At 39.0% G+C, this 13,817-nt stretch overlaps 2 protein-coding genes across 2 annotated transcripts in view; one reads left to right on the forward strand and one right to left on the reverse strand.

The window, feature by feature from the left end:
- LOC114252816 (ras-like protein family member 10B) overlaps nt 1-13,817 on the forward strand; it is an 82,897-nt gene that overhangs the window by 38,315 nt on the left and 30,765 nt on the right. The window lies entirely within an intron of this gene.
- LOC114252817 (chymotrypsin-2) lies at nt 147-10,076 on the reverse strand. The gene is made up of 5 exons (XM_089733871.1): nt 9,926-10,076; nt 7,891-8,047; nt 7,119-7,365; nt 3,869-4,006; nt 147-2,667 (listed from the first exon to the last, which is right to left on the reverse strand). Exons 1-5 carry the CDS (start codon nt 9,984-9,986, stop codon nt 2,521-2,523), a joined length of 750 nt encoding a protein of 249 aa, XP_089589997.1. The 5' UTR covers nt 9,987-10,076; the 3' UTR covers nt 147-2,520.

Genomic DNA, 13,817 nt, shown 5'->3' on the forward strand with positions numbered 1-13,817 from the left:
TTACACTAAAACTAGTTAATCTTATACCTTTAAACGAGCAATTCTTGTGCAATATAATCTGAATCTCGGAAACGGCTCCAAGGATTTTCATAAAATTTAGTAGGTATACAGGGGATTTCGGGGGCGATAAATCGATCTAGCTACGATTTATTTTCAGAAAATGTTGTTTTATTCGTGTTTTCAATAATCAACTTTATTGATATCTTCCCGCCATCTATTGGCGAATAATAATACTATTTTTCATAATTTCAACTAACTGCTTTAAAGACACAATAACACTAAAGCTATTGCAGCAGATGGCGTTGTTAAGCCACTTATGAAATCATAAACCGTCGTCTACTGGTTATTAAGTACACAATAAAAAAAGAAAATTCCTTGACAAAAGGCAAGGAAAATGCTCCTTCTGTTTGTATTGCTAGATTTAAATATTTTGAGTTACATTACATTGAGTGATTCGGGAAACAAAATAGCACACTATCGCATAACAAACACTCAAATATCAACATACATACATTTTTGTAGCCCCTAAAATTTTGAACAGTAATATATAATAGGAAAATACACATTGAAGGAAAATAGACATTATGAAATTGATATACGAGTTGCCGAACCAAACATAACAAGAACACATGGAAATAAACGACTAAAGAGCGTTGATTTTGATTACATGTACATAATATGATTACGAGTGCTGCACTAAAAGTTTCGGGAATGGAATATTTCCACTGTTCCTGTCATATTAAAATCTTTTTAATTAAAAACTCCTTGGTTTTAAAAATCGAATACCATTTATTTATTTAAAAAAAGATTCTCGGTCTTGTCACGAGGTTTTGTCAAACTTGTTTAGTCGTTGAGAAAATGGAATTGACTCGAGAAAATTCAAGAGCGATGATTTATTATGACTTTCGAAGTGGTTTAACACAAAAACAGTGTGTTGACCGGATGATTTCTGCATTTGGTGATGAAGCCCCATCCAAAACCACAATTTATCGCTGGTTTGCTGAGTTTCAACGTGGACGTGTCAAGCTCAGTGATGATCCCCGTCAAGGTCGTCCAAAAACTGCAGTCATCCAAGAAAACGTTGATGCTGTGCGTAAGCTGATTGAGGAAGATCGACATGTGACAGACCGCGAAATTCAGGCAACTTTAGACATTGGCATGAGTTAAATACAAATAATCTTGCATGAACAATTAGGTGTAAAAAAGTTGTTTTCCCGATGGATACCGCATTAGCTATGTGAAGAGCAAAAAGCGGCTCGCGTTACTTGGTGCGTCAGAACTCTCGAAAGATTCCACGCAGGATCCTCAAATGCTGTATACAACATTGTATCAGGTGACGAATCCTGGATATACGCGTACGAACCCGAAATAAAAACCAGTCACGAGTTTGGGTGTTCGAAAATGAGTTAAAGCCAACAAAAATTGTTCGTTCACGGAGTGTTGCAAAAAAAATTGTGGCCACGTTTGTCTCCAAAACCGGCCATGTTACGACTATTCCTCTTGAGGGACAAAGAACGGTTAATGCAGAATGGTATGCTAGCATTTGTTTGCCACAGGTCGTTTCTGAACTCCGTGAAGAGAACTGCAACCGCCGCATCATCCTCCATCACGATAATGCGAGTTCTCACACCGTGCACAGAACAAAAGAGTTTTTAGAGCAAGAAAACATAGAATTATTAGACCATCCGCCGTACAGCCCCGACCTAAGCCCTAATGATTTCCATACTTTCCCTAAAATAAAGAATAAATTGCGTGGACAGAGATTTTCATCACCTGAAGAAGCTGTGGACGCCTACAAAACGGCCATTTTGGAGACCCCAACTTCCGAATGGAATGGTTGCTTCAATGATTGGTTCCATCGTATGGAAAAATGTGTCAAATTTCGCGTAGAATACTTCGAAAAGCAATAAATACATTTTTAAATAGTAATGTTGTGTCACTTCGTTAATTCCCGAAATTTTCAGTGCCGCTTATGTACTACTAAAAAGTTTTTTTAAACAATAGTACTCATTATACAAGTAATAGAAACACGTTAAATATAAAAATTATATGTGAATCATAAATATTAACGAAACTAAACATCATTATCAAACTTTTCCTTTCAAATATATATGGTTTTAAATAGATTCTTTGTTTTATATAGTCTATAAAAAAGTACATTTACTTTGCCAACTATGGTGACTAGCTGACACTAATCTAGCTAACATTGCAAGTATAATACAACAATGCATTTTATGTTATTTGAGTCGTCTATTATCAAAGGTGGCAATCTGTGCATTTGGACAAAAAAATGTTATTGATATGGCAATACAGATTGATTTGAATATAATCGTCTCCTTCAAAGAATACGGTTCAAAACCTGCATTAAATAAAGTATTAACTTAACCTGTTATTTATCTAAGATGCCGTTCAGAAGAGTTCTGTGACTTCCAATGAAATACAAAGTCAATAATTCGTTTCTCTGATTTACCAATAATTGTTCAAAAGTCACATTGCCGGCTTTGATAATGGTCGACTCATTTATAAGTTACGTGCTATATTCTTCTCGATCCAAGGAAGTAGGGGAGATATCTTTGTATAGACTCCCGGTAGAATACCACATCCGTGGCCGAAAGAAGATATTCCGACTTGAATGTTCTTGTACGTTAATGGTCCCCCACTGTCACCCTGTTACGTGAACAACACATTGTTACGAAAAATGTATCAAATATGAATTTTGACAGTATGGCTGCTTAAAGATATTTTCGTTGCTTAGATGAATGGAAGAGTTCACCAATCTGGTGTTAAGTAGGATACCGAAACCCATAGATAACGACAGAAATTATGCCACGCACCTTGATACATGAGTTCTGAGTCTCAGGTTGACAGTACAACAGATAAAGGCAGGGTGGTGGTGATAGCTACCCGTGAGGGCTCACAAGACGCCCTACCACCAGTAATTACGGAAATTAAAATTTTTGCGGCTTTGATTTAAATTACACGATTTTATTCCTTCATCGCGGAAGTCATTCGTGAACATTTGTAAATTACGTATTTCATTCGCGCATCAAACGCGAAATTAAGCCGTAAATTTTGTTTTAATTATGTCTATGACTGGTGAAAGCCCAAGGAAATTGTATTGTACTATAAATTTTCCCCTCAAGAACGTACCATTTTTCTTAGGATGGTTATCACCATTTTTCCATTTACCATTATTATATACCATATATCCATTTATATTATACATTTACCATTTTTCTTAAGATAAACAGGCTAACACATCCCATAGACGTCAACTAAGCAAGGGCACGCTCTGTGACACGTGAGATTAAAGTCTCAATTACAATACAGAAAATTTCCCGTTACTAATACAAAAAAATTAAGAATTTTCATATTATGCGTCGACAGGTTTTAAAAATAAGCAATGTCAAATCACTCTGAATCAATTAATACAACAAAATAATATAAACTTTTCAAAGGATTTTTTTTTCTAATAATTGGTTTGAAAACGGAGTGTTTTCCATCACAATACGTTATATAAAAATGTATTTAAATAAGTAGTAAAATAATATAAACATATTTTTATATATGTTTTATTTATTGTTAAGATGGATGGACGAGCTCACGTCCACCTTGTATTAAGTGGTAACTGGAGCCCATAGACATCTACAACGTAAATGCCGCCACCCACCTGGAGATATGAGTTGTAAAGGTCTCAATTAGTTACAACGGCTGCCCCACCCTACAAACCGAAACGGCTTCACGGCAGAAATAGCCAGGGCGGTGGTACCTACCCATGCGGACTCACAAGAGGTCCTACCACCAGTATAGAGTAATAATTGAAAATTTATTATACAAATATTTTTTCCCTGTAAACCCCTTATCGTACCTGACAAGCATCGGCGTGAACACCTCCAGCACAAATCATTCTAGATGTGAGGTGAATTGACCAATACTGAATTTGACATTTGTTTCTCGACACCATAGCCACTTTAGCTTGTCGTAAATTTAACGGAAAAGCTCCACCCTAGAACATGATGATGATGCTGAGTTTCTCCGAGTATTCGTATTAAAATTGCTATACAGTATGATCGTATTATACGCGAGCACTTTGTATTATTATCACGATATGATAGCAGGTCTCTACATTTTTTATTTAACAATGCATAACTTTTTATAGCATAAAACGCAATTTCCCCAGATACACAATTTGCCCGGGTAGCCCTAGATAACAATATTATATTTGAATATTTTTTGTGTCCTTTTAGGCAGACGAGCATATGTCCCACCTAAAGATGAGTGGTTATCGTCGCCGATTGACATCAGCAATGCCAGAGGCCGAGCTAAGCCGCTGCCTGTTGTTAAATCTCACATATTTGACAAGGGGTTGCAACGCATCAATGTGTCGCGACACAGTGTTGAAGAACCGCTATTCCAGAAGACATCTCATTTAGTTTATATCTCCATTACTGTATTATCTCGAAGAAATTGCACTCATAGTCAATACTATGCAAGAATACGCTTAGGTCTACTGAGTTTCTCGCCGGATCTTCTCAGTGGGTCGCGATTCCGATCCGGTGGTAGATTCTGCGAAGCTCTGCTCTTGCTAGGGCTAGTGTTAGCAAATTCTTTCAGGTTGAGCCCGTGATCTCAACTATCCGTCCGGGTGTAGCTGGAATAGCCTCTTAGGTTACCAGTGATAAAAAAAACGTTAAATTTTCGCATACACTTATTCGAATATAAGAGAATAAAAAATTCACTTCAGTGAAAGTTTCAAGATAGTTGGCATTGGCGCCGTGATACGAGGGCCGCACTAAAAGTATCGGGAATGAATTATTTTCATTGTTCCTGTCATATTAAAATCTTTTTAATTGAAAACTCCTTGGTTTTAAAAATCGAATACCATTTATTTATTTAAAAAAATATTCTCAGTCTTGTCACGAGGTTTTGTCAAACTTGTTTAGTCGTTGAGAAAATGGAATTGACTCGAGAAAATTCAAGAGAGATGATTTATTATGACTTTCGAAGTGGTTTAACACAAAAACAGTGTGTTGACCGGATGATTTCTGCATTTGGTGATGAAGCTCCATCCAAAACCACAATTTATCGCTGGTTTGCTGAGTTTCAACGTGGACGTGTCAAGCTCAGTGATGATCCCCGTCAAGGTCGTCCAAAAACTGCAGTCACCCAAGAAGACGTTGATGCTGTGCGTAAGCTGATTGAGGAAGATCGACATGTGACATACCGCGAAATTCAGGCAACTTTAGACATTGGCATGAGTCAAATACAAATAATCTTGCATGAACAATTAGGTGTAAAAAAGTTGTTTTCCCGATGGATACCGCATTCGCTCTGCGAAGAGCAAAAAACGGCTCGCATTACTTGGTGCGTCAGAACTCTCGAAAGATACCACGCAGGATCCTCAAATGCTGTATACAACATTGTATCAGGTGACGAATCCTGGATATACGCGTACGAACCCGAAACAAAAAACCAGTCACGAGTTTGGGTGTTCGAAAATGAGTTAAAGCCAACAAAAATTGTTCGTTCACGGAGTGTTGCAAAAAAAATGGTGGCCACGTTTGTCTCCAAAACCGGCCATGTTACGACTATTCCTCTTGAGGGACAAAGAACGGTTAATGCAGAATGGTATGCTAGCATTTGTTTGCCACAGGTCGTTTCTGAACTCCGTGAAGAGAACTGCAACCGCCGCATCATCCTTCATCACGATAATGCGAGTTCTCATACCGCGCACAGAACAAAAGAGTTTTTAGAGCAAGAAAACATAGAATTATTAGACCATCCGCCGTACAGCCCCGACCTAAGCCCTAATGATTTCCATACTTTCCCTAAAATAAAGAATAAACTGCGTGGACAGAGATTGTCATCGCCTGAAGAAGCTGTGGACGCCTACAAAACGGCCATTTTGGAGACCCCAACTTCCGAATGGAATGGTTGCTTCAATGATTGGTTCCATCGTATGGGAAAATGTGTCAAATTTCGCGGAGAATACTTCGAAAAGCAATAAATACATTTTTAAATAGTAATGTTGTGTCACTTCGTTAATTCCCGAAATTTTCAGTGCCGCCCTCGTATCTCCAATGAAAGTTTAAAATCAGGAAAATCGTATGTTCGTTAGCTTTCGATATCAAGCAAAAGACATGTACTTATAACAATAAAAACAAATAATAAAAGTAATAAAAATAAAAATAAACATACATAGTCAAAAGATTAAAACTTAAACAACTATTAAAATAGACATCGATACTGAATTACTAGTTGTTAATGATGAAGAATGAAGAATGTTTCAAAAATGCTTCGGGCATAGTACCATAGCAATAGAAGTGTGAATTTGTGAAGTTTATATAATACTAGTCGTATCTTGCAGCTTTATCTATACATATAAATAAAATTAGAGTGTCTGTTTGTAATATTGAAATAACCGCTTTTTACTACATGCATATCAATATATATACGGAACATACACCAAAATAACATTTTTTACAATTTTTGTCTGTCTGTCTGTCTGTTTTTTTGTTCCAGCTAATCTCTGGAATGGCTGGACCGATTTTGATGAAACTTTCACTAATAGGTAGCTCATAATATAAGGAGTAACTTAGGCTACTTTTTTAGACCAGCTTCGCTCCGCGGCGTCACCCGCAGTTATTGTCGTACCGCGCGCAACATGGCGGGACTCGCTTATCAATAATAAAATTAAATGTTTCTAAAGCGAAGCGAGGGCAGATCGCTAGTTTTCATTAAATTTGTGATCCAGTAAGAATAATACACCTTACCTTTAGGAAAATACACCTTGTTTTTTCCCGGGATAAAGAGTTGCCCGTCTCTGGTCGGTAAAACAGTCGATTTGCAGATCGGTCGCTACGAATCACGAACCAGTGAATACTGTCGTTTTTTTTTTTGGTAGCAAGTTTATCGGTCTTTCCACATAAAATAACTTCATGCGAAATTTCCATCAAATCAGTGTAGAAATCTTTGCGTGACGCCGTAACTAACATTCTAACGTAGTGCAGATTACTGGACCGTCACTGGGACCCGTGGAATTATTCAGACATTTTTATTTATTATTTGTGGTCACTTTTCACATGTCAACAATAACCAATAAAACTAATTCAACTTACATCGGTCACGCCCCAGCCTGTCACACTAAACATATTGCCGCTTCTAAGTTTCAATCTGCTATCAGCGAGAGGCACTTCGGCAATATTCGGCCCATACTCCAGAGGTCTTTTCAATTTTATAAGACTTATATCAAAGTCTTTAGTGATCTTTGAATAAGCTTCGTGGACTATAAATTTTTCGATGTCGTAAACTATCCCGCCTCGGTCCAATAGAGAAGTACCTACTAATATATTGTACGTGATATTACTGAAATAGAAAACAGAAACAGAAGCGTTTATGTATTATATGGACCAAAAGAATAAGTATGCATATAATATGTTAATTAGATTATTCGTAACATATTTTATCAATTTAAACTTTGACTATGCTAAATCTCACAGCACGCTATAGCACATTGCATTTAAAAGGATATATAATAGTATTTTCACCACAAAACAGAGAGAGAGTTTGGAAGGCTGAATGACAAAGGGAAGATCTTCCACCGAGCGGGTGATATTGCTCGGTAGACCGACGGTCCAAATGTTGTTGCTTGGAACTTGTATATATGCAAGCTTATCTTGAAAATGTCGTAAGCGAGATTCAGACATCTGTCAAATATCTTGCGTTGTATGATGGCTACCGCCACAAGACCTATTCAATACAATTAAATACAACAGAATTAATTAATTTAATTTTAGTAATAATTTGTCAAGAAATAGAAGAGGCATGTAGACACCTAAAGCTTAGCATGCACCTTTTATGTGTTGAGAGCTCTACATTTACTATACTTACGGCAATATACAATGAGCGGCTGTGATCAGGAATCTTTTGTGTATTATAGAGGCACCGCAATAGTGCAGAGTTCGGTTGTAACGCAAAGATGCCATGTACGGTGCTTTATGAATGGGAATGTCTTCGCCTCCTATGATCTCAACATTAGAATGATTGTCTGAAACAAAAAGAGAACTGAACTCATTAAGGTTCAAGCTAAAATTGCTAGGTACATCATTTCTGGGTATCATTTGTCAAGGTACTCATGTATAGATCGAAGCGCAAGACGGCCGTTCTTTAAAAGAGATGCTGAAATAAAAATTTTTTTTTTTTTTTTCGGGCCTGGCGCCGAACCTCCTACGAGGTCCCCGCGCCTAGGGGGCGCGCGGGATATGTGAGACTCAACGATCTGCAGGTGTTGAGAGCAGATCGCGGGCCCAAGGATTTTAGGGCCCACCCACTAAACGACTCCCCTGCACTCTTACACCCGACGTCCGATCTCCGTCCGGGGTCAGAACCCGTTCAGAGTAGGGGGGTTCCCGCGGTCAACACTACAACCAGACACGCGGCGCCACCCCGAGGACGCCCGACCGACGGGTCGTCGAGGCGATAGTCGACGACCAACGACGTCGGTCTCCGCGGTACTGCGGCCCTGCCAGGCCGCCCGGGCGGTGCCGCTGGTGTTCCGGGATACCCCGCTGGGCCAGAACCAGCCTGCCGGGTCGGAACGCGATACACCGCCGACCGGGTTGCTCTTCAACAGTATGTTCGGCGACGACAGCGACGACGAAAATGCGGACCGCATCGCAGTCCGCAGCCGCCGACGCGCCGTCCCGTCCTCCTGGTGCCAGCGCGCTAGAGTGACGGTAGCGTGCGGCGCAGCCTCAACCCCCTTAGGTCGCCCCGTGACCATCACCGGGAGGAGACTGCCTCCTCATAGGGGCTGGAGCTGGACAAACGCCCTCCTCCGACCCCCGGCCCGACGGCGGCGGCACGGCGCCGAGAGGGAAGAAGAGCTCTCCCTCTCCCGTTCCGCCGCCTCCTTCTGCGAGATGGTGGACTCGCAGAAGTCGAGCATCGCCTGCCAGGACTCGTCGCTGCCGAGCATCGTAGCCACGACGGTCGGAAGCGACAAGTCCGGTCCTATTTTTGCAACGAGGACGCGGCGCTGCTCCGCGAAAGCGGGGCAGTACGCGAGCGTGTGCTCCGCCGTGTCCTCGTTGCAGCCACTGCAGTGGTGGCACTTCGGCGTCGGCTCCCTCCGGGCGACGAGGTGCAGGTAGCGACCGAAACAGCCGTGTCCCTTGAGCACCTGCGTCGCTCGGAAGGTGAGACGTCCTCGGTCGCGATTCACCCAGTCCGAGAGGACCGGGCGGATCGCCTCGACGGTCCGTCGCCCGTAGGCGGGGTCCGCCAGGCGGCGAGACCACGCCTCGAGCACGGCACGCCGAGATTGAAGCAGCAATTCAAGCTGAAATAATGCCTCAAGTACAGCACAAACCCGCAAAATTATAATTTGCGTAATTACTGGTAGTAGGACATCTTGTGAATCCGCGCGGGTAGGCACCACCAACCTGCCTATTTCTGCCGTGAAGCAGTAATGCGTTTCGGTTTGAAGGGTGGGGCAGCCGTTGTAACTATACTTGAGACCTTAGAAATTATATCTCAAGGTGGGTGGCGCATTTACGTTGTAGAATTCTATGGGCTCTTAACACTTAACACCAGGTGGGCTGTGAGCTCGTCCACACATCTAAGCAATAAAGAAATTTTAACCATTTTTTTTACAATTTACACAATAATGTCTACAAAACATAATTCATTCATCGAACAATTTTTTAAACAAACTTTGTTAATAAAAATACACTGTTTCTTAAATAATATTATTAATTCAAACCGCCCCTTTTCGTAAACGCAAAATCATGATGAATTAATAACGCCCGTTGTTAAATTGTGAGATTCATCGGTAGTAATATCATATTTCATCCAAATAGTCACATAAATCACGATAAACAATGCCAGGTATATAACTTTAAATTGAAAATAGTTTTAAACTTACTATGAGAGGACACATGGTTAATGATAAAAAATGTAGAATAAAATAACAACAGCACACACATGATTTTGGTTTGCAATGTAATTTTGAAATGATTTATTATTTTTATGTGGTAGCATTTGTTGTCCGTTTATTAACGTAGAGGAAAAATATGCCAATACCAAATTGATCAATGTAGATTATTAAAAAAATAATTGCCTTTTTAATTAATGAGTTTTAATTTTAATTAAGGAAGTCTAATAACAGCTCTGCGTTAAAAATGACCAATACGCTCTGATTTAAATCTGTGAAGCTCGTCTACTTTTACCGAATTTATAATTTAAGGCTATTGGAATCAAAATTTAAACCCGCCAAGAATATATATGCATACATATGTATGTATATGCATACATATCTATGGTGCATATATATGTAGGTATGTACAGGTATATGTTTGTATGTAATTCGAAGTGATAAGTAGTTATTCCTCTATTTTCGATTCAAGATAGACGCCGAATTGAAATTGTGTGATATCTATACGCCAAAACTGCTGAATATCTATGTGTTGTTTTAATTTCTTACTTGGATAGGTGGACGAGCTTACGGCCAACCTAATGCTAAGTGATCACCGCCATCAACAACGTAAATTCCGTCAACCACCTTGACAAATGAGTTCTAAGTCCCAGTTTTTACAGTACAACGACTACCCCAGTCCTCAAACCGAAACGTATTACGGCAGCAATAGGCAGGGTGGTAGTACCTACCCGTACCTACGGGTGCACAAGATGCCCTATCTCCAGTAAATTTAAGTAATTTAAAGGTTTCCAACTCAATTCAGGTTATATTACATGTAAAGACATCCAAAATAAATATGTTTTGTTAGATTACGTAAACAATAAGGAAGCTACGTCTTTGTAACAGTAGAAAACTTCAAAGATTTAGGGGCTCATGTTTCATGAATGAATAATAAGCATCTGTCAAACTGTCAAATAGGTGTTTCTGTAAAGTTCAGGGTAAAACGACGGTTGATAAGGTAATGTTTTATGTAAAACTGACGTTTTTAAGTATTGCTTGTACTTTGAGGGCATCTAGTAAGAATAAAGTGTTTGGCTTAAAAAACGTTATATCTGTCATCCAACATGTCTTCAGTATTTCTAAAGGGTTTTGATAAAAGGCAACGAGTACAAAAAGACAAATGGTCCCACTATCTTATTTTGTTATGAAAATTCTGCCCAGCTCTCATTAATACAGCTTTTCATTAGGATGTCAATGTCTTATAAGACAAATGGCAAAGACTACTCTTTTTTCTTTCTTTAGTTTTCGCGAATCGTTGTATGGACATAATTAGAACTACTGACTGACTCACGACTGCCTTTCGTCTGTGACCACGAAAACCATAAAGCATTCTAAACGGAGGAAATAAAGTGACATTTAAAATGGGAGATTAAACTGTAAAAGTAGTTACAATTACAACTACTACTTCTTTTAATAATCTATACTACATAGGCGGCACTGAAAATTTCGGGAATTAACGAAGTGACACAACATTACTACATATTTAAAAATGTATTTATTGCTTTTCGAAGTATTCTCCGCAAAATTTGGCACATTTTTCCATACGATGGAACCAATCATTGAAGCAACCATTCCATTCGGAAGTTGGGGTCTCCAAAATGGTCGTTTTGTAGGCGTCCACAGCTTCTTCAGGTGATGAAAATCTCTGTCCACGCAATTTATTCTTTATTTTAGGGAAAGTATAGAAATCATTAGGGCTTAGGTCGGGGCTGTACGGCGGATGGTCTAATAATTCTATGTTTTCTTGCTCTAAAAACTCTTTTGTTCTGTGCGCGGTGTGAGAGCTCGCATTGTCGTGATGGAGGATGATGCGGCGGTTGCAGTTCTCTTTACGGAGTTCAGAAACGACCTGTGGCAAACAAATGCTAGCATACCATTCTGCATTAACCGTTCTTTGTCCCTCAAGAGGAATAGTCGTAACATGGCCGGTTTTGGAGACAAACGTGGCCACAATTTTTTTTGCAACACTCCGTGAACGAACAATTTTTGTTGGCTTTAACTCATTTTCGAACACCCAAACTCGTGACTGGTTTTTTGTTTCGGGTTCGTACACGTATATCCAGGATTCGTCACCTGATACAATGTTGTATACACCATTTGAGGATCCTGCGTGGAATCTTTCGAGAGTTCTGACCAACCAAGTAACGCGAGCCGCTTTTTGCTCTTCACAGAGCGAATACGGTTTGTTCATGCAAGATTATTTGTATTTGACTCATGCCAATGTCTAAAGTTGCCTGAATTTCGCGGTATGTCACATGTCGATCTTCCTCAATCAGCTTACGCACAGCATCAACGTTTTCTTGGGTGACTGCAGTTTTTGAACGACCCTGACGGGGATCATCACTGAGCTTGACACGTCCACGTTGAAACTCAGCAAACCAGGGATAAATTGTGGTTTTGGATGGGACTTCATCACCAAATGCAGAAATCATCCGGTCAACACACTGTTTTTGTGTTAAACCACTTCGAAAGTCATAATAAATCATCGCTCTTGAATTTTCTCGAGTCAATTCCATTTTCTCAACGACTAAACAAGTTTGACAAAACCTCGTGACAAGACCGAGAATCTTTTTTTTAATAAATAAATGATATTCGATTTTTAAAACCAAGGAGTTTTCAATTAAAAAGATTTTAATATGACAGAAACAGTGGAAATATTCCATTCCCGATACTTTTAGTGCAGCCCTCGTAATATTAGCTGACCCCGCAAAGTTCGTAGTGCCTCAATCGATAAATAAAAGACCCAAATTTTTGTATCAAATAAACTTAAAACAAACAAAAGGAATCCGTCCGACGGGGGACACATCAAAGCCAAAACAAAATTGTTATTTTTATTTGATTCCGAGTATTTGGACTGCCACAAATAATTCAAGACCAAAATTAGCCAAATCGGTCCAGCCGTTCTCGAGTTTTAGCGAGACTAACGAACAGCAATTTTATTTTTATATACTTATATAGATAGATATAGATTATAAAGATGAAAGATTTGTTTGTTTGTTTAATAGGCTCCGAAATTACTGAACCGATTTGAAAAATTCCTTCACTATTTGGAAGCTACACTATTCCCGAGTGACATAGGCAATATTTATTTATTTTTTAAATTAGATATCCTTACTAAAACTCCAATAATTTAACCCAAGGTGTAAAAAAATACCTAAAATATTCTTTACATCGTGTGCCCTGCTAAAACTATTTATTGATGATAGAATAAAATAATGTACTATGACTTTGTAGAACACATTATTTACAAAAAATGTCGCGACAGCATATGTCTAACTATTATAGTTATGCCGCAATCGGTGTTCTTTTATTTAAAAAAATAAAACAACGGCAAATATAGTTGAAATTTTTGTTAAAGACCCGAGCGGAGCCGGAGCGGGCCGCTAGTAACCCATAAAGAGAAGACAAATGTTTCCTATCTCTTGTTAGTTGTTTAACGGATGTTTAATACCAGATCTCTATTCAAACTGGCATAAGCCTGACGTTGTGCCAAATTCAGGTACTAAGACTCCTATAGACAAAAGAAACAGATCAGTTTCCAGATCAGAGTAGTTCAGTTTTCCTCAAAGAGTGAAACTGAAATCTTGTACAAAAGTCATTGCATAATAACTGACAAACTGGGTTACGTTGGGTGAGCACCAAAACTTTAATCTTTAATAACACAGTAAGTCACATGCATGGCGACATTTTTTTTTAAATTATAAATTGCTATTAAAATGAAAATATGGTTTTATATACAATGTTTTAATATCAATGATTTTTTGGCTGTACGGCCTGACTGATGGCAATTGGTCATCCCCAAAAATTTCATCTCATTGTTTATTACTAAGTATTTACGTTG

Source organism: Bombyx mandarina, chromosome 16 (assembly GCF_030267445.1).
Source record: "Bombyx mandarina strain Sakado chromosome 16, ASM3026744v2".
Lineage (NCBI taxonomy): Eukaryota > Metazoa > Arthropoda > Insecta > Lepidoptera > Bombycidae > Bombyx > Bombyx mandarina.